Source organism: Ahaetulla prasina, chromosome 3 (assembly GCF_028640845.1).
Source record: "Ahaetulla prasina isolate Xishuangbanna chromosome 3, ASM2864084v1, whole genome shotgun sequence".
NCBI lineage: Eukaryota > Metazoa > Chordata > Lepidosauria > Squamata > Colubridae > Ahaetulla > Ahaetulla prasina.
This window is the reverse complement of record NC_080541.1, coordinates 109762242-109789178: the sequence shown is the minus strand read 5'-3', so window position 1 is coordinate 109789178 and position 26937 is coordinate 109762242. Positions and strand designations below refer to the sequence as shown.

At 39.9% G+C, this 26937-nt stretch overlaps 1 protein-coding gene across 8 annotated transcripts in view; it reads left to right on the top strand.

Annotated features, from left to right (window-relative positions):
- LOC131196430 (histidine--tRNA ligase, cytoplasmic-like) overlaps positions 1-26937 on the top strand; it is a 51439-nt gene that overhangs the window by 23534 nt on the left and 968 nt on the right. For all 8 annotated transcript variants that reach the window (XM_058179246.1, XM_058179245.1, XM_058179241.1 and 5 more), the window contains 8 exons: positions 10737-10832; positions 11561-11686; positions 11951-12058; positions 12150-12248; positions 13255-13348; positions 13592-13719; positions 13809-14048; positions 19985-20101. In XM_058179246.1, the coding sequence (XP_058035229.1) occupies positions 10737-10832; positions 11561-11686; positions 11951-12058; positions 12150-12248; positions 13255-13348; positions 13592-13719; positions 13809-14048; positions 19985-20101 (1008 nt within the window). The remainder of the gene's footprint in view (positions 1-10736; positions 10833-11560; positions 11687-11950; positions 12059-12149; positions 12249-13254; positions 13349-13591; positions 13720-13808; positions 14049-19984; positions 20102-26937) is intronic.

Below are 26937 nucleotides of genomic sequence, written 5' to 3'. Positions count from 1 at the left end.
CATGGCGGATCCAGAGGTGTGATGATCCGATAGTTCGAGTAGGAAGAGAAGAGTGAAAAGCAGCTTGAAGGATCGGCAAGAAAAGAAATAAAAGAGACAGAAAGGAAAAATTCATTGTGAAATGACGTGATATATTAGCGGTAAAGGGAATCTCCACGAAGGTGAAATAGCGGCAATCCGGAGGTGGGAGCGGAGACTACGAGCTGTGAAATATTGGAAAAGAAAGTAACGTGTGTGAGTGAATGAATGAATTCGGGCTTTGTTTCCTTTTTTCTCTATCTGAAAGATCAACTGACTTTTGAGAACAGTGTTTGAAAAGAGAAAATATTGTGCGTGCTAGAAAAGAAACTTTGCCAGAGAGAGTGGTGTGACTGCATTTTTGAACCAAGAAGACATCTTGGAGGGGGAAAAACTTTCATATACAGGACTCAAAAGAGAAAGAAGAAACAAACCGCAAGACTTTATGAGTCCTGACATGGACTTATAGTACTCATTTAAGTACTATAGAACATTCTTAAAGAGTCAACTGTGGAAAAGGCTTAAATAATTAAAAAAAAATAGTCCTTTAGGAACGGACTCTTGTTATCAATAAACCTGCAAGAACTACCGATGAACAAACGTGATATATTTATTCACATATTTATATCTATACATTTATAGAATAAAATAGAATAGAATTTTTCTATTGGCCAAGTGTGATTGGACACACAAGGAATTTGTCTTGGTGCATATGCTCTCAGTGTACATGAAAGAAAAGATACGTTCATCAAGGTACAACATTTACAACACGATGGTCAATATATCAATATAAATCATAAGGACTGCCAGCAACAAAGTTACAGTCATACAGTCACAAGTGGAAAGAGATTGGTGATGGGAACAATGAGAAGATTAATAGTAGTGCAGATTTAGTAAATAGTTTGACAGTGTTGAGGGAATTATTTGTTTAGCAGAGTGATGGCCTTCAGGAAAAAATTGTTCTTGTGTCTAGTTGTTCTGGTGTGCAGTGCTGTATAGCGTCGTTTTGAGGGTAGGAGTTGAAACAGTTTATGTCCAGGATGTGAGGGATCTGTAAATATTTTCACGGCCCTCTTCTTGATTTGTGCAGTATACAAGTCCTCAATGGAAGGCAGGATGGTAGCAATTATTTTTTTCTGCAGTTCTAATTATCCTTTGAAGTCTGTATCTTTCTTGTTGGGTTGCAGAATCGAACCAGACAGTTATAGAGGTGCAAATGACAGACTCAGTAATTCCTCTGTAGAACTGAATCAGCAGCTCCTTGGGCAGTTTGAGCTTACTGAGTTGGCGCAGAAAGAACATTCTTTGTTGTCCTTTTTTTTTTTAATTGAAAAAGTTTTACAAAAACAATTAACTTTTCCCCTCCCATCCCCCCTCCCCACTCCCTCCCCCACCCTCCAAAACTCCGCTCCCCCCGACTTCCCGGAACAAACGCAAGGTATAGTTCGACAAACAAACAGTCATACATTAAGTTTTTAAAATCTAACACAATTATAATCCTTCTCTTTCACATAACCTGACTTCTTCCATTAAGATCAAAAACAGCACCCTTCATTCAAAGGCAATCTGAAATTTCTTAATCTGATATCTATTTTAAATATAATCAATCCAATTCTTCCATTCATTTAAATATTTTTCTTGAGTACTGTCTTTCAAGAAGGCTGAGATTTTAGCCATCTCAGCCAAATTAGAAACTTTCAATATCCATTCTTCTATTGTGGGTACTTCTTTTTTCTTCCAGTATTGTCCAATTAACAATCTTGCTGCTGTTACTAAGTTCAAAATCAATTTCGTCTCAGTCACTGTACAGTCTGTTATCATTCCCAAAAGGAAAAATTGCGGCAGGAACTTTATCTTCTTCTTCAAGACATTTTGAATAATCCACCAGATTCTTATCCAGAAAGACTTAATTTTCTTACAAGTCCACCATACATGAAAATATGTAGCATCGTAATTACATCTCCAACATTTCGCTTGCATATCTGGATACATACATGATAACTTCTTAGGATCTAAATGCCATCTATAAAACATCGTATAAAAATTTTCCCTTAAATTCTGCGCTTGTGTAAATTTAACATTTCTAACCCAAATTTTCTCCCATGTGTCCAACATTATTGGTTCCTGAATATTCTGTGCCCATTTTATCATACAATTCTTTATTAAATCTCTTTCAGAGTCTATTTCTATCAAGACGTTATACAATCTCTTTATATGCCCCTGGGTTTGATTTCTAATTTGTTTAACCAAGTTTTCTTCATTTTGAATAATACCAATTTTCTGATCTTCTTTCCATCTAGCCTTTAACTGTCCATATTGAAACCAAGTATAATTTACAATTAAAATCTTTGTATACATTAAAAGAAGAAGGGAGGAATTATACTTGCTTTGTTGTCCTTTTTTGATGTTAACTGTCCATTTGAGATCTTGCGATATGATAGAACCCAGAAATTTGAAGGTTTCTACTGTTGATACTGTGTTGTCAAGTATTGTGAGAGGTGGAAGTATGGAAGGGTTTCTCCTTAAGTCTATCACCATTTCTATGGTTTTGAGTGTGTTCAGTTCCAGATTGTTTTGGTTGCACCACAAGGCTAGTCGTTCGATCTCTCACCTATATGCGGATTCGTCATTGTCTCGAATGAGACCAATCACTGTTGTGTCATCTGCGAACTTCAGTAGCTTAACAGATGGATCGTTGGAGATGCAGTCATTGGTATACAGAGAGAAGAGAAGTGGGGAGAGCACACAGCCTTGGGGGGGCCCTGTGCTAATTGTACAGGTATCTGATGTGATCTTGCTTAGATTCACCTGCTGCTTCCTGTTTGTTAGGAAGCTTGTGTTCCACTTACAAGTCTGTTCCGGTACCTGTAGCTGGTTTAGCTTAGTTAGAAGAATGTCTGGAATGATGGTATTGAATGCTGAACTAAAGTCTACAAAGAGGACCCTTGCATAGATGTTTGGAGACTCAAGATGTTGTAGGATGTAGTTCAGAGCCATATTAACAGCATCATCTGTTGATCTATTTGCTCGGTATGCAAATTGCAAGGGGTCTAACAGCGGATCCGTGATGGTTTTCAAGTAGGAAAGCACTAGCCTTTCAAAGGTTTTCATGACTATAGATGTTAAAGCAACTGGTCTGTAGTCATTCAGTTCCTTGATGGTGGGCTTCTTCGGCACTGGGATGATGGTAGAGTGTTTGAAGCAAGAAGGAACATAGCACATCTCTAGTGATTTATTGAAAATATGGGTGAAGATGGGAGCCAATTGGTCAGCACAGACTTTTAAGCAAGAAGGAGTTATCTTGTCTGGGCCTGGAGCTTTTCCTGGCTTTTGTCTGTGAAATAGGCCCTGCACTTCCTTTTCTGTGATCACTAGGGGTTGTGAACCCAATGAAATGGGGTCAGTTGTAGGAGGCTTGGGTGTTGGTGGTGTGTCTGAGATGGGGGTTGTGGAGATAGGTGGCTGTAGTTTCCTTTCAAACCTGCAGTAAAACTCATTCAGGTCATCTGCCAGTTGTTGATTACCTTCAGCCTGGGAAGGAGGTTTGCCTTATTTATATTTGTACATCTATATTTATTTATTCTATTTATTTATTCAATAGATATCACCTGTGTATTTAACGATAAGTATAGTATTGTAAGTTAAAGAACAGAAATAATATATATTTTATTTATTTATTTATTTATTTATTTATTTATTTATTTATTTATTTATTTATTTATTTATTAAATTTTTATACCGCCCTTCTCCCAAAGGACTCAGGGCGGTTTACAGCCATAATAAAACAACAGCAATATAAACATAAAACCATAATTAAAAAACTTATTATACAAATGGCCGAATTAAAACATTAAAAATAAATCCCCAAATTATAAAATATTAAAACATTAAAACTAATTAAAATCCTATTAAAATCCTATGCCAGTCCGGCGCAAACAAACAAATAGGTCTTCAGCTCGCAGCGAAAAGTCCGAAGGTCTGGCAGTTGCCGGAGTCCAGGGGGAAGTTCGTTCCAAATGGTGGGAGCCCCCACAGAGAAGGCCCTCCCCCTGGGGGCCGCCAGCCAACATTGCTTGGCAGACGGCACCCTAAGGAGTCCCTCTCTGTGCGAGCGTACAGGTCGGTGGGAGGTATTCGGTAACAGCAAGCGGTCCTGTAAGTACCCTGGCCCTAAGCCATGGAGCACTTTAAAGGTAGTCACCAACACCTTGAAGTGCACCCGAAAGACAACAGGTAGCCAGTGCAGACTGCGCAGGAGAGGTGTTACATGGGACCAACATGTGGCTCCCACTATCACCCGCACAGCTGCATTCTGAACCAACTGGAGCCTCCGGGTGCTCTTCAAGGGGAGCCCCATGTAGAGAGCATTACAGTAGTCCAAGCGAGAGGTAACCAGAGCATGAGTAACCATGCATAAGGCATCCCGGTCAAGGAAGGGGCGCAACTGGCGGACCAGGCGAACCTGTTAAAAAGCCCTCCTGGCGACGGTCGTCAAATGATCTTCGAAGGACAACCGTCCCTCCAGGAGGACGCCCAAGTTGCGCACCCTTTCCACTGGGGCCAATGATTCGCCCCCAACAGTCAGCCACGGCTGCAGCTGACTGTACCGGGGTGCCGGCATCCACAGCCACTCCGTCTTGGAGGGATTGAGTTTGAGCCTGTTTCTCCCCATCCAGACCCGTACAGCTATATATATATATAGCTAACATATATAACATACTACAACATATATATAGAAATATATTTAAGATAGATAGCTTTATTTGATCTTTAAGAAAGAAGACATTTATTCATGAATTATTAATTAAATCAAGTAATTGTATTAAATTTAATTCATTTGGATGTAAAGTTAAAGCAAGTAATATAGAGGGAATGTAGAGGTCGTTGGTTGATTGGTGAAATATTGAATACTAATGATATTGAGAAAATAGAATTAGATAGATTGCTAGAAAGATTGTCTTATAGGAAGTGACTACCGGGGGGTATTATATGTGGAAAAGAACTTCAAGAAATTAAGAAAGGACAGAGACTAAAAGCAGGGAGGAAAAGTCTAGGGGTGGATATATATGGTACTGTGGTTTTTTTTAAAAAAGACATCAAAATGACAAGCACAATTACCAGTTACAAAAATGGAGGGGGGGAAGCAACCTCGATAATAGCTTCCCACTCAGGATCATGTTCAGTGGAAACTATGTTGGGAGGGGAGATATCTGGTTCCACTGTGAATTTACAGAATATGCAGTCAATTTTGATGGCAATACAGGAGATGATGAAAATGCAGGAGGTAATGTCCAAAAACCACAAAGACATCAAGAATGATATGGGAGCAGTGAAAGGCGAGATTCGCAAATTAGACAACAAAATTGGTACAGTGCAGAAAATGATAAAAAATGAACAAAAGATAAAAACGGTAAGAGGCTAAAATGGAACAAATGGAAAAAAAATAGAAAATAGAAAACAAAATGGTGGCAGCAAATAGAGAGTTAGAAGAAGTCATAATAAATTTAGAGATAGAAAAATCAATGTTTTATCTCCGATTTCAAAATATTGTGGAAAGTAAAGAAGAAGAACTTCCTAAATTGATAGAATTTTTTTATTGGCCAAGTGTGATTGGATACACAAGGAATTTGTCTTGGTGCATATGCTCTCAGTGTACATAAAAGAAAAGATACGTTCATCAAGGTACAACATTTACAACACAATTGATGATCAATATATCAATATAAATCATAAGGATTGCCAGCAACAAGTTATAGTCATACAGTCATAAGTGGAAAGAGATTGGTGATGGGAACTATGAAACGATTAATAGTAGTGCAGATTCAGTAAATAGTCTGACAGTGTTGAGGGAATTATTTGTTTAGCAGAGTGATGGCCTTCAGGAAAAAACTGTTCTTGTGTCTAGTTGTTCTGGTGTGCAGTGCTCTATAGCGTCGTTTTGAGGGTAGGAGTTGAAACAGTTTATGTCCAGGATGCGAGGGATCTGCAAATATTTTCACGGCCCTCTTCTTGATTCGTGCAGTATACAGGTCCTCAATGGAAGGCAGGTTGGTAGCAATTATTTTTTCTGCAGTTCTAATTATCCTCTGAAGTCTGTGTTTTTCTTGTTGGGTTGCAGAACCGAACCAGACAGTTATAGAGGTGCAAATGACAGACTCAATAATTCCTCTGTAGAATTGGATCAGCAGCTCCTTGGGCAGTTTGAGCTTACTGAGTTGGCGCAGAAAGAACATTCTTTGTTGTCCTTTTTTAATGATGTTTTTGATATTAGCTGTCCATTTGAGATCTTGCGATATGATAGAACCCAGAAATTTGAAGGTTTCTACTGTTGATACTGTGTTGTCAAGTATTGTGAGAGGTGGAAGTATGGAAGGGTTTCTCCTAAAGTCTACCACCATTTCTACGGTTTTGAGTGTGTTCAGTTCCCGATTGTTTTGGTTGCACCACAAGGTTGCACCATATAGACCTCTCGTCTATATGCGGATTCGTCATTGTCTCGAATGAGACCAATCACTGTTGTGTCATCTGCAAACTTCAGTAGCTTAACAGATGGATCATTGGAGATGCAGTCATTGGTATACAGAGAGAAGAGAAGTGGGGAGAGCACACAGCCTTGGGGGGCCCCTGTGCTAATTGTACAGGTATTTGATGTGATCTTGCTTAGCTTCACCTGCTGCTTCCTGTTTGTTAGGAAGCTTGTGATCCACTTACCAGCCTGTTCCGGTACCTGTAGCTGGTTTAGCTTAGTTAGAAGAATATCTGGAATGATGGTATTGAATGCTGAACTAAAGTCTACAAAAAGGACCCTTGCATAGGTCTTTGGAGACTCAAGATGTTGTAGGATGTAGTGCAGAGCCATATTAACAGCATCATCTGTTGATCTATTTGCTCGGTATGCAAATTGCAAGGGGTCTAACAGCGGATCCGTGATGGATTTCAGGTAGGAAAGCACTAGCCTTTCAAAGGTTTTCATGACTACAGATATTAAAGCAACTGGTCTGTAGTCATTCAGTTCCTTGATGGTGGGCTTCTTCGGCACTGGGATGATGGTAGAGCGTTTGAAGCAAGAAGGAACATAACACATCTCTAGTGATTTATTGAAAATATGGGTGAAGATGGGGCCCAATTGGTCAGCACAGACTTTTAAGCAAGAAGGAGTTATCTTGTCTGGGCCTGGAGCTTTTCCTGGCTTTTGTCTGTGAAATAGGTCCTGCACTTCCTTTTCTGTGATCACTAGGGGTTGTGAACCCAATGAAATGGGGTCAGTTGTAGGAGGCTTGGGTGTTGTTGGTGTGTCTGAGTTGGGGGTTGTGGAGATAGGTGGCTGTAGCTTCCTTTCAAACCTGCAGTAAAACTCATTCAGGTCATCTGCCAGTTGTTGATTACCTTCAGCCTGGGAAGGAGGTTTGCCATAGCCGGTGATATTTTTAAGAGTTTTCCACATGTTTGCTGGTTCATTTGCTGAAAACTGATTCTTTAGCTTTTCAGAGTAGCTTCTTTTTGCTGCTCTTATCTCCCTTGTTAGTGCATTGATGGCTGAACTTCTAGCGGAGTCTCTGCAAAAATGTAAAGAAGAAGTCAAAAATGAAATAGATGAAGCATTCAGGATACACATGAATTATGCACGCAGGCACAAACTCCTGAGAAAGGTACACATCAAGTTCGTGAGAAAGAAAACTAGAGATTAAGTATACAGTAGAATAAGAGGATCCACTGGCTTACAAAGGAAAAGAGATTATAATATTAAAACAGATACCGAGAAGAATAAGGGAACAATGACAAAACTATCACTTCCTCTCCACACAATTGCTAAAATACAAAGTTATGTTTAGATGGCTCATCCCTGAGGGGATGTTAATAACATGCCAGGAAAAGGAATTTTGGATTGACTCTCTGGAAAAAGGCAAGAATTCTACGATCATTACATAAGCGGGGAGGATGAACAAGACAGCAGAGAGGAAGCAGAAAGCAAAAGCCAGGAGGACCAGATATCAGAGGAAAAAAATCACAGTACAAGGCATAAGAGATCAGAGAGAAATAGAACAACAGGTGAGAGCACAAACTGAGACAAGAGCAAGGGAAGGACCAAAACTTAAATACAAATAACAGGGTGGAAGACAAAATAAGGATGTTATCACTAAACATCAATGGCATCAATTCACCTACAAAACGTAAGCAAACATTAACAAGACTTCAAAGAGAAAATATGGATATCATCTGCTTGCAGGATGTCCACATTAAAGAAAAACACTGACTTTTTAAAATGCCCCAAACTAGGGAAACTACATCTGGTGCTGGCACAGAACAAAAAAAAAAGGGATCGCAGTATACATAAAACACTGGTTAAATTCAAGGAAAATAATTAGTGATGAAGAAGATAGAATTTTGATAACGGAAATTACAACAAATTATAAACAAATTCTTTTAGTGACAATCTATGCACCAAATACAAAACAAAAAAATTCTAAACTATTTAGGAAAATAACTGAATTAGACTGAAAATATCTGCATAATAGATGACTTCCATGTGATGGTAGACAATAAAAGAAATTACAGGACTACAAAGAAAAATAAACACAAAAGATGAAAATTACTCAGTGCATTTTCTGAAATGGTGCAAGAACTGAATCTAAGAGATGTGTTAAACCCAGGGAAAAAACAATACACATTCTTCTCCCTCCCTCATAGTTCGTGGTCACACATAGATATGTCATGGATGAATCCAGAACTGATTAATAATATAGAAGATATAGAAATATTGCCAAATACCTGGGCTGACCACAGCCCTTTATCAATAAAATGGAAAGGTTGGGGGGGGGGGGGAAGGAGATGGACTTTAAACCAAAGAATTGTAAAAGAAAAACCCTACTTACAAATAATGGAAAAGGAATTGAATAACTTCTTTAAGGAGAACAGAAAAGAACAAACAACACTACAGAACTTATGGGACACCACTAAGGCATATATGAGGGGAATAACAATAGCTTATGTGGCGAGGAGAAATAAAGAAAAAAGGGAACAACAAATGTTACTATTGGAGAAACTCAAAAAATTGGAAATTGCCCTGCAGGAAAAAACCCAGAACAATAGAACTAAGGAAGAAAGAGAGCTAACAAAACATAAAATCAATCTAATACAACCGGAAGCAATGATACAGAACATAAAAATGGCAAAACAAAATTACTTCGAAACAGCAAATAAACCTGGAAGATGGTTGGTCCATAAACTGAAAAAGGAAAAAATTAAAAAGTTAATACAACATCTACAGGATGAACAAGGGAATCTGCATTACAAGATTGAAAAAAAAAACATTATTCAAAATTACTTTCAAGTGTTATATAGTCAAGAAAGTATTGCAGAAAAAAAAATAACAAAAGTATCTACAAGAGAGAAACCTGCCAAATATATCAGAGGAAGCAAAAGAAATGTTAAACAATAAAATTACCTTAATAGAGGTACCTATTAATACCTTAATTACTCTTAATAGAGATGAAGGAGGCAATTAAGAAACAAAAAAACAATAAAACACCTGGGCCAGATGGGATTCCTGTGGAAATATATAAAAAATTTCAAGAACCATTAGAGATTATGTTAGAAATGTGTAACAATGTATTAGAGTGAGCTAAAATGCCAAACTCATGGACGGAGGCATTCATAACATTAATCCTGAAAGAAAATACTGATAATCAATTGATCCAAAACTATAGGCCAATTTCTCTACTAAACACTGACTATAAAATCCTGGCTGCAATTATAGCAGAAAGACTCAAAAAGATATTAAACAATATTATTCATTCAGATCAAAACGGGTTTCTACCCAAACGACAAATTAGAAACAATACAAGAATTATAATGAACATATTAGAGTATTATGAGGCCCACCCTGAAAAACAATTAGCATTAGTACTGGTGGATTCACAAAAGGCTTTCGATAATTTAAATTGGCTGTTCCTAATCATACAATTAACCATGAAATTTGGAGAAAAATTTATTAGAATGAAAATTACAATATATAAAGACATTTCAAATGTTGAAGGGATATTTCACCATGTTTGAAGATGTAAAGGAGCTGAAAATTCTGGATCCAAATGCATACTTTGATACAGAGGATCTTAAAGGTTAATATTTATTTGAAACCAGAACTTTTCCTTTTAGGATTAATGGATAAACAATTAGAAAAAAAACCTAGGGAAGGTTATTTAAATGTGCAACCACCACAGTGAGTTTACTGTATAAAGATAGAAAGATTCAATACTGCCTATTATGGAGGAATGGCTGGTAAAGTTAACATTTTCCTGAAATGATAAATTAAATTATTTGATTAGAAAAAAGAAATCTACATTTATTGCCAACTGGAAGTCTCTAATGGGCTTTTCTGTAAAAATGAAATAATGAACTTGTAACTTACAGTTTTGATGATTACACAGGATAGATTATAGAAAGAGGAGTAATATAACTTTGGAGATAAGTTAAAATATATTTGTATTTATAACTGCTATGAAGAATATTGGAAGGTATTTTATACTTTTTCCTTTTCTATGTCTCCTTTTTTTCCTTTACTTGCATCTTTCTTTGATATTTCTTTTTTCTTACTTTCGATTAGATTGTGTTAGCTTTCATCTTGCTTAAAACTTTTAATAAAATGATACATGAGATTGAAACATAGAGTTACAAATGATAAAATATGTTTTTCCTTCTTTTCTTTTCCTTCATTTAAGGAACTCTTTCAAGAGAACTATGGTGAAGAGGCAAAGTTGATTTATGATCTGGAAGATCAAGGAGGAGAGATGCTGTCTCTTCGATATGACTTAACTGTATCCTAAAAAAAATTCTAACTTGCAAGAACCACTTTTAAAGATAGATCATCTCTGGCAGAATTGTGGAATAACAATAGATTACTGCATGACCCATAACAGTAATTGAAGGCTGGTCAAAAATTGCGAGGTATTCAGAAGAAGCTTTCTTTTTCTAGTTGATTTGTTTAAGGTAAGCATATCAGATCAGAGCTCTTATTTACTTTGTTAGCCAGGATGTTCTCGTTCACAATTTAATATGTTAGGGAGAAACACTGCAATATAAATATCATGAACCAGTGCAGTGTGTCATCTTTTGTAACTGTTCTATAACTTGAAACTGTTGAGAAGATACAGAGAATTCTTTCTACATACAGTTAGTCCTCAATTGAGCCAAGAATAAAGGTCATCACATGATCTGATTTTTTGGATATTTTTTGTAGTGGTCGTTAAATGAACACTGCAGTCATTAAGTGAATGTTGTCATTAAACAGATGATCTGAGCCTAAATGAGATTTTATACACCTATTTTACATCTTAAATCTCACACTCAAAAAGACTGGAAATGTAGCCATAATGATGTCACTGGATGTATTTCTAGCAGTCTTGAAAACTAGGTGTGGGATTTTTGTTTGTTTTTTGTTTTTTGTTTTTTATTAAAAAATAGAATATTTTTCAGATGGAAAAAGGTTGCCCATTGTTTGCTTACTTTCCATGCTACAGGCAAGTTTTCTTAACTATGTTTCTAGGTGCCATTTGCTCGTTTCTTAGCTATGAACAAAATTAAACGATGTAAACGTTATCACATTGCAAAAGTCTATAGGCGTGATAGCCCATCCATAAAGAAAGGACGCTTCAGGGAGTTTATCCAATGTGTGAGTATCTGAAGATTTTTCCACTTTGGGGAGGCAAAACAGAAAGGCAGAGGAGCTGTCTCCTGTCTTTGATCTTTAAATTGAACTTAAAGAAGCAGAGAAATCCATGTCTGAAATATGAAAATGAGTGGATGCTTTGTGAGATGGGGTACATATGTTACTTCACACTTCAGGAAAATAGATTTAATCATTGAGTACTTCAGTTATTCAATTACTCTACCTAGTTTATTTGGAGATTTTTAAAAGCTACTTTCTGTATTCCAGGATTTTGACATTGCTGGCCAATACGATCCTATGATTCCTGATGCAGAGTGTTTGAAAGTCATACATGAGATCTTAACTGCCATGCAAGTTGGAGATTTCCTTATCAAAGTAAGAAGAACTGGCTGTTTCTTGTGTATTCATTTATTTAGTGTATGCATTTATTTTTTAATCTCTTTTTTATTTCTGCTGTTTTCTCCAGATCAATGACAGACGCATTTTGCAAGGGATCTTTACAATATGTGGTATTCCAGAAATCAAATTTGAAAGGATTTGCTCAACTCTTGACAAATTGGATAAGGTTAAGTATCTTCAGTATGATCTTGGTGGGCGTGTAGAAGAGGCAATAAAGTGAATTGGTACAAGTAGAGGAGAGGAAGAGTATAATAATTTATATATTTGATCCGAAAGGTAGCAGGACATGCATATATGAAGGAACATGGAAGAGATAGGATATGTACCGTATATACTCGAATATAAGCCGATCCGAGTATAAGCCGAGGTCCCCAATTTTACCCCAAAAAACTGGGGTAAACTGGGGACTCGAGTATAAGCCGAGGGAGGGAAATGAGGCAGCTACCGGTCAGGAAAGCCTCCTCCTCAGCCGAGAAGGCTGGCGGCTCCCCCGCCCCGCCCTCTCACTGCACCGGCAGGGCTTCCCCGCGCTAATGCAAAAGCCCGCCAAGTTTGCACCATCCGGTATAATGTGAAAAAAAGAAGAAAAAAAAAAACTCGAGTATAAGCCGTATATACTTGAGTATAAGCCGAGGGGACGTTTTTCAGCACAAAAAACGTGCTGAAAAACTCGGCTTATACTCGAGTATATACGGTATATGGAATTAGGACGGCACACGAGGGGTAGAATGATAACAGAATATGTGATGGAAGTGTCTGTCTAGCATGTTTGTGTATGAGAGAATTTGTGGTTGTGCATATGGAAGAGGAGTAAGGAATGCAGCCATGGAAGTTCTTACTTGAAGTGCAGTTCTGTGAATTAGCACTGCTAGACTCGGCAAGTGTATGCCCGGATCGACGTGATTTGTTTGGATTCAGGCACATATGAACATGGAAGCCTGAGTATGGTCCTCAGCTCTGAAAATGTTACCCATTCATGTGGTATGCATGAAAGAAAAAGAATAATTATTTCACTTGGATCCTGTTAAATTGCCATTCCCTATGTCTGTATGTCATCCATATTGAAAAAAACTGTCAGTTTAAATTATCTGCTTTTTGAGCAAAGAAATGCATTAGGCAAAAGATGAATTATTTAACCTAGATAATGCATTCCTCCCCCACTTCTTCCACAGATCTCATGGGAGGAAGTGAAAAATGAAATGATCCTAGAGGATGGTATTTCTCCTGAGTGTGTCAATCGTATTAGTGATTATGTTCAACTTCATGGTGAGTATCAGTACAGGCATTCTGTAATGTATTAATAATTAATCTCTAGTTGGAATAAGATTGACTATGATTTTGCAGATATTTTGTACGAAGTGCTCTCTTCTTTATGTTTTGTGTTCCAAACATTGGATTCAATTTAAGTTGAAATAATGTTGAGTTAGTATTGTAATTGTAAGATTTACTGAAGGTGATAGAAAACAATGTAAGTATATCTTCCATCTTTAAATGCATCTTTTTCTGTAGGGGGATCACATCTCATTGAGAAGCTTCTCAAGGATCCAAAACTGGTACAGAACAGATTGGCTATGGAAGGACTGGAGGACATGAAATTGCTATTTGAATACCTTACTCTATTCGGCATCATAGATCAGGTGAATTGGAATATGGTATTAGGTAAATATGAGAGATCTGTAGCAGTCCAATATGTTCCTATTAAAAGCCCTCTTGTCCTGTTTCACAGGTCTCCTTACATCTGAGTTTGGCTCGTGGTCTGGGTTATTACACTGGAGTCATCTATGAGGCTGTTTTATTGTGCCAAAAGCATAGCCACCTAAATGAGTCTCTTAGCTTAAGTGTGGCTGGAGGTGGACGCTATGATGAGCTTGTAGCAAAGTTTGATTCAAAGGGACATAAAGTACCTTGCGTTGGACTCAGCATTGGCGTTGAAAGAATCTTCTCTATCATAGAGCAGAATAATGAGGTAAGGTCTATTAATCAGTTAGAAGATTTTAAATAAATGAGAGTTCAGGGTTGTGCATAGGGATCAGAATACAAATGCGGAAGTGTGGAAGTGAAAGACATTTATAGGGTAGGAAATAATAGAGAGATGCAAGGACTGTCCAAACTCTAGTTGTTGGATAGGGGTGGGATGAAGGATAGCACAGCCCCAACTCTTCAAGCATTGTAGCTTCCCCGTTAGTATTTTAAAATATTCCTCAGAGTTTGGCTGCCTGCCTGCTTTCCTGTTCTATGCTTTGAGAAAATGGTTGGGACCTGCCACATGTAGTCAGGCCTTTTCCACTTTTCCTGGCAGCAAACGAACTCTGTAGAATTTCTCTGGAAAAAACCTGCACAAAAAGACTCAGTTGGAAAGATTACATCCTACTGGTATCACAAGACTAGAGTCAATCTGAAATAGTCCAAGTCTCATTTCATTCTGGCTGGGAATTCTGGGAATTGAAATTCACATTTCTTAAAGTTACTCAGGTTGAGAAAAACGTCTCTAGAGAGTGATAGAAGAGTCTAGTCTTATAAAAGAAAAAGAGAGTGATGGCACTCTTCTCCCAAAGGCAGTTTGAATAGGCTCCCAGCTGCCTCTAGGGGACAGTGAGCCAGGCTCTTCCAAGTTGAATCATAGATTTTTGTCTAGAATAGATCATATTATTCTCCCTTCAGTCCAATATGACCCATCATTGCATCTTGAATTGCATTATTATTTCATACTAGCTCAGACCACCTGTTCAGTAAGAGATCTTTACCAATGCAATTTGAATCAGAACTGCTCTCTCTTGCTTGTTCTCAATCTCTCTGATCAATCCCCCGTATTACAGACAGTCTTTAATTGAAAGTGGAAACTCTGCTTCTAAACGATGCAGTTGTAAAATGTGACATCACACAGGCATGCTGACTTACAACAGCAGTTCTGGCAGCCCTAGTTGCCATTGTTAGGTGAATCCTGAGTAACTGTAGCCTTCCATAGTCATATGGTCACAATTTGCGATCTTTTCTGGCTTCCCTATTTATTTTCTTGTCAGAAGGCAGCAATGAAGGTCTCAAGTAGCGATCACATGATTGCAGACAACTGTAATGTAATGTAGGCCCTAATTGAGAGCATGTGTCAGCAGGGACAATGCAACAGCCACAACTATGAGTTCGTGTTTTAAGTATCCCTTGTTTAGCCCTATTGTAACTTTGAATGGTCACTAAATGAATAGACATTAAACAGGGATTACCCATAGCCAATCAATAGCTGAGTGCTAAGAGAAGCCCTAGAAAAATAATAATGGAATGAGTGGAAAGTAGGACTCCACAATGTGTGTGTGTGTGTGTGTGTGTGTGTGTGTGTGTGTGTGTGCGTGTGCGTGCAAATCAGCTGGAGGGTTTCTGAACAAAGAAGGGGGAAACATCTTTCCCTTTAAAATTTGTCCCAGCTTTCAGCCAGCTGGAGAGTTGCTTTCTTTGCAGGGGGTGGATCCAAGTGACTCCTTTGGATCATTCTCTCCTCCCCCTGCCCCCTCACAAAGAAAGCCCTGTTCAAAGTCAGGGCAGCCAGACAAGGAAAAGAAAGCTGGCTGGGGTTCTATGATGACTCATAACAGCCAGGTGGGCATGGCTGGGTGGGCATGGTCGCTGTCGCCAGCTCAATGCTACTCACTTGGTGTGGCTGACTCGGTCCAGCCAGGTGGGCATGGCCAGGTAGGTGCAGCTGGCTTGGCCCAGCTGATTCAGAAGGCTGGTTCGGCACAGAACAAGTTGTACCGGTTAACTCAACGTGGGAACAAATCAGTGCCCCACAAGCTCCTTGCCTCCCAAATTGCTGGCAGCCAAGTGCGTGTGCGCAGGTGCATGCACTTACACCACGTTCCAAGTTTGGGGACTTTTATCCATAGAAGAAGGAGAAGTCCTTCTCCCCAAGCCCAGACATGACTGGCAGCTTGCCAGCTCAGATGTGGATAAAAGTCTCCAAGCTTGGAATGTGGTGTGTGTGGATATATGCACACATACACTTGGCTGCCAGCAGTTTGGGGATGCAAGGAGTTTGTAGGGCACTGAGTTGTCCTCAGTCAAGTTAGCTAGTGCGACTTGTTCCATGCCAGCCCAGGTGTCGCGAGCAGAGGTGGGTTTCAGCAGGTTCTGACCAATTCTGGAGAACCAATAATGGAAATTTTGAGTAGTTCGGAGAACCGGTAAATACCACCCCTGACTAGCCCCGCTCCCATCTATTCTCTGCCTCCTGAGTCCCAGCTGATTGGGAGGAAATGGAGATTTTGCAGTAACCTTCCCCTGGAGTGGGGTTTAAATGGAGACTTTGCAGTAACCTTCTCCTGCCATGCCCACCAAGGCATACCACACCCACCAAGCCACACACACAGAACTGATAGTAAAAAAAATTGAAACCCACCACTGGTTCCAAGAAAGAGAGGCCAAGTCAGCTGCATCTACCCAGCCACGTCTACCAAGCCACGTCCACCTGGCCATACCAAGTCAGCTGTGCCAAGTGAGCACATCCACCCAGTCACCCCCACCTAGTTGCAGCAACCCATCTGTAACCACCCAGCCATGCCCACCTGGCCACTGTGCGTCGTCCCATTCTAGATGGCTGGAAGGTTGCTTCCTTTGCTTACAAAGAGGGAAAGAGTGATCCCAGCATAGCTTTTCTATTTTTGTTTTATGTGCAGATTCTCATTTAAAGTAAATTGTAAAGTTTAAGTTCCGGTAAATAATATTTATTGAAAAAAAGAATTGCCTTCTTTTCTCATCTGCAGTTATTAATATATTATTTCTTCAGAGTGTTTGCTTATGTTTGAAGTTTTTCTTATATATCTCAAGACATTGTTTCTTTGTAGATAATACATTTCTTTTTTTGCTGTTTGCTGTTGCTGTTGATTCATATCATATTGAGCAAAATAAAACACATTCATTTAATTATTATTTTTATAAAATCAAGAATTGTTTTTTTTTCTCTGGCCCCTCAAATGTTTGCAAAATGTCCAATGTGGCCTTCAGACTGAAATGTTTGGAGAACCCTGAAGTAGACCATACCAAAATCAGTTTCACAGAAAACTAGATCCAATTATACTTTTTTTTATTTTCATTTTCCAACAACCTATTCAATGTACAGTCTGTTATTCAACATTAGTCATTAACTTTCATTTGTTACTTATTCGGACCTGCCCAGCTACCACTTCCTTCCTTAACACAACCTTTCCTCCTCCCTTCTCTACCTTCTTCTACTTTCTTCATCCTTCCTCTCCTTCGCTTTTCTACTTCCTCTCCTCCTTCCCCACTCTTCTCTTCCACCCTTTCTAACCCTCTCTCTTTCCCCTTTCTTCTTCCTCTCCTTTCCCCCTCTTCTACCTCTCTCTTCCTACCTACTTTCTTCCTTCACTCTCTCCTCTCTCCTTTCCATTCCTTCTGAAATGGCAGCTGAGCAGCCCGATTTCATTTCAAATTATTTCTATTTCTTAATTACATATCTTCAATCATTCCTGTACATTGATCCTTCATCTCCCCTTCTCCCCCTCCCCCAAGACTTCCCAGAACAAAGTACAGGGTATAAAATTAACAATCATAAATTAAAATACAACATAAATCATAATCCATAGTCACTCCTCTCTCTAAAACCTTAACTCCCCTTCCAGAAACAAAAAAATACATTCTTCTTCCAGTCCATTATATATCAGTCCATTCCACTTCTAAGATCTTCAGAATCTTCCAATTAAATTGGTATTTCCAGTTCATCAATAAAATACATAGTTTTAATATCCAGTCTTCATCGATCAACACCAAATATATATCAGTCCATTCCACTCCTGAAGTCTTCAGAATCTTCCAATTAAATTGGTATTCCCAGTTCATCAATAAAATATATAGTTTTTAATATCCAATCTCCATCGATCAAGACCAAGACAATGTTCCATCTTCCAGTATTCATCAGAAATTCTTTTATAATATACCTTTCTTCCTTAAACAGTCTCCCAAATATAATTCATATTTCCAGCTTAAATTCTTAAATTTTTATCCAATCTCCAAAAATAAACAATTCTATCTTCTCATCTTTGATATCACTTACATACATCAAATAGCATTGCTAATATTAATATTTCTTCAATTTACCTTACATATGTCAAATAACATTATTAAAATTATACCTATAACTTATATCCAAAATATATCAATTATAACAATTAAATTCTGTTTGACCAAATAACATTACATCCATAAACAATCTCTCAAATATAATATTTAATCCAAATTCATAAATTTTTCTATCTGTCCTCCAAAATTAAACAATATTCCATCTTCCCATTCCTTTATATCTCACATATATCAAATAATACCTATAACTTATACCCAAAATAGATCAGTTATAAAAATTAAATCCTATATATATATAAAAAAAAATACCATCACAATCACATCTTAAGCATTCTCCCTCCCCTTGTCTTCTATCTTACACATTTTCCACCATCTGCTCACCAATCAGCTTAACATCTAACAATAAAGAATTTCCAATCTTTAATATATTGGTGTAAAAATCTCTTGTTTAAAAACTTATTAAGAAAAGATGAGCCTCCAAAAATTCCTGTAAAAAAATTCCTTAAACCTTCCTTGATATCTTTTAATTTCCATATTTGAACTGAAGAAATTTCCAAGATTTTAGTAGTAGTTAATTCTGTTTTTAGTAGTAGTTAATTCATTTTTAAACTGTATAATCTACCAAAAAGAGGGGGAAAAATTCAATAAACTTTTCTTCTTAAACACTGTGATAGAGAAAAAGATAAAAAGAAAAAAAATCATAAACAGTTCTTATTCATTCCATTTAAAAAGTAGCTTGTTCTTCTTATAGGTTCCACGCCAGCAGTTATAGTAAGCATTTCATTAACTTTCGCTTCCAATACACAAAACGCCATTTGCTAAAATCTTCTTACAAGCAAATGCCAGCACACTCCAACACTTTTAAAAGCAGTTGTTTTTATACTTTATTGAGGTAGGCTATAATAACAGACTCTTGTGAGTCTGGTTGTGCTTTACTTCCCTTCTTTCTTATGCTTGATTGAGTATAAGGGAGGTGTTTACTTGAGGCACTTGCAAAAATTATCTTGCTTCCCAGGATTTAAAGAACATTTCAGCCCTTCTTGCCTGGATATTGGTTCTTTCATATTTCTGTCAAGATCATCTTCCTTATTCTCACAGTTTTAATTTTCCAATGTTCCACACAGGAAAGATAAGCTTTAAATTCTCCATCCATCAATAAAAGAATCAACAATAAGGCACTGTCTCTATAAACAAGTTGTTTATAATATCTATATTTTGGAAATAAGTGGAAACATCTGAAACTGAAACTGTCTGAAGAATATTTCCAACAATAATTAAGTCCAATTGAGGTAGAGCTTGTATCTGATCCCTATCGTGATACTGCCATTCAAGTGGGGAGGGAAACTTTTACTCACTTATTGCTCTCATCCTGTTTTCCTATGTATCCTGTAATTCCCTAGTTTATAACTTTTACCCTGTCACCTATTCTGCCCTGTGCTTTGATTTACCTTGGGGGATGTACAAGTGGGGGAGGGCCATATGTTCTCTTTCAGTTTGGAAGCCTCACAGAAAAAATGCAAGGGAACAAATCCGTATCTCTTTCTCAGATGTTTCCACAACATCTCCACACCTGTGGATTGGCTCATTCAATATCAAACTGAGAGGAGGGGTTTCTAACCACTTTATCCTAACGGAATTGCCTAAGGGGACCTTAGACCCAGCTTTGCTTTTGTCTTTCAATCACTCCCTTTCAATAAAAGGTTCCTTTTGAAATGCTGCTGTCTCAAGAATCTGTACTTTCTTGATTAGGACCTTACAGCTTGTTTGCAAATTTTAGTTCTGGTTATAATGCTGATTTTTTTTTCTCTTTCCTCTGAGATGGCCAAGGAGAAGATCCGTACAACAGAGACACAAGTATTGGTGGCAACTCCCCAGAAAAATTTCCTTGCATTCAGAATGAAATTCATATCTGAATTATGGAATGCTGGCATCAAGGTAATAATGAGAAGTTATTACACGGGTGCAGGGCTGTCAAACTCAATTTCATTGAGGGCTGGATCAACATTATGGGTGCCCTCAAAGGACCAGGTGGGCATGGCTGGGTGATCATGTAATTGGGTAGGCGTGGCCAACTCGACCTGGCCCACTCAGTGTTGTTCACGTCAAGGAGCACCTGTGATGGGTCAGACAAGGCTGGGAACGGTGATCCACAGTGAGCACTAAAGCCTGGGGGGGTGGGCAGCATCGTGCTTGAGCATAGTTGGGGAGGGTGCCTGAGGGGTTGGACAGTGCTGGGGCACAGTGGGAGGCGCAGCCGAACTACCTGTTCAATTTTAGGTTGGAGTTCAGGCGCAGAGGTAACCGCAATGGGGAGACGTCAAAATGGGAAGCCCCTACCCACTATTGCCCATGGCAGCTTCCCATGTTCACCCCCCCTCCCTGTTGCAGTCCATGCAGTACTGTTCAACTCCCCTAGGCACCCTCCCCAGCCACGCACCAGTGTCCTGCAGTTTGGGCAGTACCGTAGTGCAAGATCACACAAGATCAGTAGCGCAAAATCTCACACTACTGATCTCACACTACAGTAGTTTAGGCCTCTGTTCTCTATGAACTGAGGCTTGTATCAGATCCGTCCAAAGAGCATTTGCAAGATCAGATTTGGGGGCAGTGAAATTGCCTTGCTTGAAGCCTCCCATCAGCTGGAAAACGCCTTTTGCACTGTTCTAGTCTCGGCACAAAGAGCGTTTACAAGCCAATGGGAGGTTTGAAGCAAGGCTATTTCGCTGCCCCAAAGTCTTGTCAGCTTGTAAGCACTTTTCATGCCATTCCAATCTTCCTCTACACTCAGGAAGGGATGAAGGCAGGGGGAGAGATTGGCAGCGCTGCCCCCTGCTGTGGTTTTCCCATGTGCGGGCAGGGTGATCCCAGCAAAGGGGGGCTGCGAGGCAAGGCCAGCAAGCAGGGAATGGAGGTGCGGTACTGATCTACAAATTGGTGCAGCCATTGAGGCTGGAATACAGTCAGCCTTAGATCCGACCCCACTCTGCCACCTTGGCCCCACCCTGTGGGTGTGCACATAGGAGACAGTGCACATGCACGTCCTGGATGAAAGGGGAGCGCTCAGAATGCAGTCAGCCTGTGGGCCAAGACAGTCCGCAGGGATGCCAGGCCCCATGCATACTCACCGCCTCCTGTGAGCATGCCCAGGGGGTGAGGCGGGGGTGGCGGAGCGGCCTCTCAAGTCAGATCTAATGCTGACCGTGTTCAGGTCTGGATGGCTGCCACCAGATTGTAGAATAGATCAGCACCACACTTACAACAGAGACTCCATGCCCCACTCATTGGCCTGACCTCACATTTTGCGAGGTTTCCCTTTCACTGCAACCATCCCCCGTTGGAAAGCCATGGCCAGGCTTCTCAGCTGTAGACCCTGATCCAGGTGAAGCAAGCGAGGGACACTCTTCACATGCCCAGAAGCTCCCTCACCAGATGCCTGGGCTGCAGTTTTGCTCCAATCTACCCACCCAAGCGCACAGCCCCTCCAGCTCGCCTCATATTCAGTTCTGGCCCACAGTGCCCTCCAGGTGTGACGGCCTGCAGCTTTGCCTGCAGACGCCTATGGCCAAGCCTTGCCGGCAATGCCTTTCCTCTGCCCGCAGATCAGGAAAGCTGGACCAGCTTTGCCGGTAGAACTCCTGCCTTGCTTGTTCAAAGGATGTAGGAGCCTGCGGGTACCAGGGGTAGGTGTTGGCTATGAGCTTTACAACTGGGGGCGGGGGCTGTTCCAGTAAAAGGAAAGCGCTGCCAGTCTCTCTCCTTCCCCTCATCCCTTTCTGAGCCTGGCCTAGCAGCCCACAAGGCTTCCCATTCACTGGGAATGCTCCAGCATGGGAAAGGCATGGCCGCTGGCAGCTCTGCCAAACTCTCCCATGGGGCCACCCTGGAAACAGCAAAGGACTGACCTGTATCACCTTGGCCCAGCCCAGGACAATCAGGTGCTGATCTTTAACCTATGGCAGCCATCCAGGCCTGAATGCGGTCAGCCATAGATCTGACCCACATAGCTGCCCTGGAACCAGCAAGAGACCTCCCTGCTGCCTTAGCTCTGCCCCCTGGGCATGTGCACAGGAGGCAGCAAGCGTTGCCATCCTGGGTGAAAGGGAAGCACTCAGAACAAAGTCAGCCTGCAAGGCAAGACGGTCCCCAGGATAGCCAGGCCCTGAGTGCTTGCCATCTACCGTGCACATGCCTAGGGAGCAGGGCAGGTGCAGCCCCCTGCCGGCTCCAAGGCATCCCCATGGATCTAAGGCTGACCACATTCCGGACCAGTTGGCTGCCGCCAGGTTTTAGATCAACGCCCGATCAGCCTGGGCTGGCCCAAGGCACTGCTGGCCAGACCTTCACTATTTCCAGGGTGGCTCGATGGGCCAGATCTAACCACATAGTGGGCTGCATTAGTGTATACCCTCAAGCTATAGTTTTATATTTAGCATATATTTATAGCATGTATTTCTGTGAAAAATTATTCACTCCCTTTCAGATATTTTGAATGCTTGCATATCTGACAGTGAATGTACATTACTTGAGAGACTTCTTATGCCCCACACTATCAGCTCCGCCACTTCAATCTAGCAGAATTGGTGTGCTTCAGGTTCCATTGATTACATAATGCCATCTTTTGGGACCCTGGAAGCAGTTTTTGTTTTTTTCTGCTATTGCTTGTTCTCTTATTTGTGGGTTTTCTGATGCTTTTTGTTCTGAAATGTTTCTAACAATTATAGAATCACTGAGAGTTGCTGGCATATAGCAATAGCACTTAGACTTATATACTGCTTCTTAATGCTTTACAGCCCTCTCTAAACAGTTTTATAGAGTCACCATATTGTCCCCAACAATCTGGGTCCTCATTTACTGACCTCGGAAGGATGGAAGGCTGAGTCAACATTGAGCCCGTCAGGATTGAACTGCTGACAGTCAGCAGAGTTAGCCTGCAATATTGCATTCTAACCACCATTAATATATAACTTTAATATATCCTATTAGTTGATCATATAGTCAGCCAGAAGTTTAGACTGGATTTGGCATTTTTGTCTACCTACCAAGACCTTTTGATGATCAAGGATGGGCAGATGTTATGTGGTGTTAAGGGTATTGTCATAGGCTGTAAGTTACAATTGACTAAGTGATTTTATCAACACAAATGATTTTCAAGTGGTGTTCCAAGTGTTTAAGAATTGCATCCAAGACAACTATTACTATGATTATATACACAAAAAATGTGAAATCACAGCTGGCAGTTTTTTAGCTAGTGTTGAGTGTTGTACACATTGAGTTCTTCCCAAGAACCTAGGATGTCATAATATATTGTTAGTACATGTGTGATGCAATGTGGCCTTTTGTAATTGATTGATAGAAATTTTATCAATGTGCAGATTTTTTAAGCTCTATCCAACATTTTTTGACATGACATCCAGTGCAAGGATAACTACTAAGACCATCATGGCCATAATCTTCCAATTTTCAGATTTTGATGCTTTGTGATCTTTAATTCTTTGTCTTGTATTCTACTATCTCTTAATATTACTACATCAATTTCCCACACTTCCTTCTTTTCAACCTCATTTAAATGTTCTGTGTTATGGCCAAGATTTTATCAGTTCAAATTTGGAAAACCCACAATATTTTAAGTTGCTTGTTTTCCTCTTTTAACTCTGTGTTTCCATCAATTTTTCATTATTGATATATGATGTTCCACTGAATCATTTTGGCAATTGTGGTGTTATTATTTGTAATCAGTTTTTCAATGTTTTTGGCTGAGTATATGATCTGCTCTTTCTTTTGTCTTTGGACAATCTGCACTTTGAATTATTTGATGATTTTTCAATTTGGACTTTGATTGCATTAATTTGAATAGCTTGCTCTTAACAGCCAAAACCACTTCTTTTTTTAATGACCTAGTTGTAAGCCATTGTCAAGTTTCATCTTTATCCATTTTTCCCTTTATCCTTTGTAGAAATTGACGATGTAATGCTTCTCCTTGCTAGCATTCTATTCATGTTTTTATTGTATTATTTCAATATTTGTTCTGCTTCAGTAAGTTCCAAATTTTAACTTGCATCGATACTTGTTCTTGGCTGTCTTTTATGTAATCAGCTAATTAATGCCTTTCTTACTTGACTTAAAACTCTGCCCATATTTCTGTGGGGTAGGTATAATCTATTAGTATCGCTATGTAATATGGGGATGTAATGTGCAGCGATGTCATTAGTTTTCTTGAGGTTTTTTGTCCAAATTGATGTGTCCAGTTAATAATTCCAGCAGTGTATCTTATCATCAGCACAACCTAATCCAGTATAGAATTCTTTTTCTGTTTTCTCACAATATTAAGTGGGTTGATGAATTCATATAGTCTGGCTCTTTTTCTAAGACCTGCCTGCCTGACATATAGTGTATTCTACCAGAATACACTATATGTAGCATATTCTGGTAGAATACACTATCACCAGCATAGCTCTTAACTTCATCAGAGCATCACAAGACCCTCTCTCACAAGAGAGTATTTATGGAGATGTGAGAGTAATCTATAGTTAGTTTCACAGTCTAAATCTTCATTCCTCATCTAAGTCCTTTATAAATTTTAACACTGACTTAAAAGCAGTCTTTGGTTTCTGCCAGCATAAGACTCACATGGCTCCAAAAGTTTCTTTTTTAACTCATCTGTCAACAGAACATTGCTTCACAGTTCTGGAGACTCATCCAGGTGTAGTGTTTTGTTTATTGGGTTTTTGTTTTGTTTTATTGAAAATTTCAGATGAGCATCAATATACTTTTCAATGAACAATGGGTTTTGCTTTCTTATTCCCTTTCAATCCTATTTTTATCCAGTACTTTTCTGTCTGGAGATTCACTATTGAACATATCTTCTCCATTTCAAGATTATGTCTCAAGACTAGTTTTATAAATTTCACCACATTGATCAATTAACTTTTTTTTGTGAAGGTCTTCAGAAATTTCTTTAGAGCAAGACATAACATGTCTCATTTGTGTGAAGAGAAGCCTACAGTAATGAGAGGAGTTAAATCTGTAAGATGTTTATAAGGTAGCACTGGCCCAAATCAACTTTGAATATCAAATGAAGTACTCACAAAATACTAGTTTGATACCAGTTATTTCTTTAATTGTATTGATTGAACTAGGGCAGAGGTCTGCAACCTTAGACACTCAGAGGGCCATTGGACCCGTTTCCCACAGAAAACACTGGGAGCCACAAAACCTGGGTGGGCATGGCTTTCATCTGTCAAGCCATGAGGCTTGTCACATCTGGGTGGGACGGAGCACAGGTGAAGGAGGGTGTTGGGACCGCCATTGCAGTGACTGGAGAGCACCATTGATGGGGGTGACAGAACAGCTGTGGCAACAACGGGGGAGTCCTTACCATGATCAGCTTAGCTTGAGGCTAAGGCTCAGCTGAGGCGTAGAGGTGCGGCCAGGCAAGGAAAGTGCCAAGCAGCTGTTCCGGCCTGACAATCAGCTGGGCCGGAGTGTCAGTGCAGAATAATCACCAAGGCGAGGCCAGCCAGCCCAGGGAAGAGGTGTGGCTCTTTAAGGATGCTCCCAGCGCTGACTTTGCATCTAACAGGCTTCAAACAGACTTTACAACCTGCTGTTTTGCTGATGAATGAACTCACTGTGTGCCAGAGTCTGGCTGAATAAACCCAGTTTGAATTCAAGCGTGTGGCGTTTTTCCTACTGGTGTCAATCCGGAGCTTGGACCATCTCTCTCTCTCCCTCTCCTCTCTCTCATCTCCTCTGTCTCTATTTCTCTTTCTCATATCTCTCTCTCCCATCTCCCCTTCATCTCTCTGTTTCTCCCTCTGTCTGTTTGTCTCTCTCTGTCTCTCTCTGTCTCTCTCTGTCTCTCTCTCTCTCTCTCTCTCTCTCTCTCTCTCTCTCTCTCTCTCTCTCGTGTGTGTGTATGTGTGTGTTCCCTCTTGAACCATTTCCAAAAACAAGTGAGGGTTGGTTTTTTGTTTTGTTTTTTTTGTTTGGCTGATAATGTTCTTTCTTCTTCATTGTGTGTTTTTACCATATGATTTAAATCAAGAGTCATTTCAGGTTCCCAGATAAATGAAGCTCTTTTGTCCCCCTGCTGTGGCTGCCTGCCAGCTGAACCCACCACTGGCTGGCCCCTCCCCTTGCCCTCTCCTCAAGCGACCAATGCTCCGCATTGTAATGGATTCCAGGAGGAGCAGGGGATGCCGTCTCCCCCATTGTGAAGCATGCTAAATTTAAGTGTGCTGTGCAAGGCGCTGAAGAGCAGTGAGCAGAGGCCATGGAGGTGGTAAGAGCACCAGCATAAGCTGCAGCCGGGCTGGGCCAGTGTCTCAGGGTGGAGAGAAAGTTGCGCATCTCCCCAAGCGACCGAGGTATGCGCAGCACCAACAAAGGCCGGAAGAAGAGGCAAGTACTGGGGGTGTTTCACTCCCATTCTGGAATATGGAGTGAGTCTTCATCCGCCACCATTACCCTTACCTTCTCAGGTGAGGAGTGACTGGGAGGGCAGGGGCAGGGGCAGGGGCAGCCAATGATGGGATCCAGTTTGGTAGGGAACCACAGCAAGGGGCCCAAAGAGTGGTTGCAGAGCTGCAAGTTGCCAACACCCAAACTAGAGATAATACTTTTTCCACATTGCCTATTGAATTTATTAAATAAAAGAAACATTGCTATTTGTTCACTCAGACTATATATTATTATAATTACATAATACTATTTATATAGTATTCACACAAAGCTTTAATATATAGTGGCACATTTTTCCAAATATTTGTAAG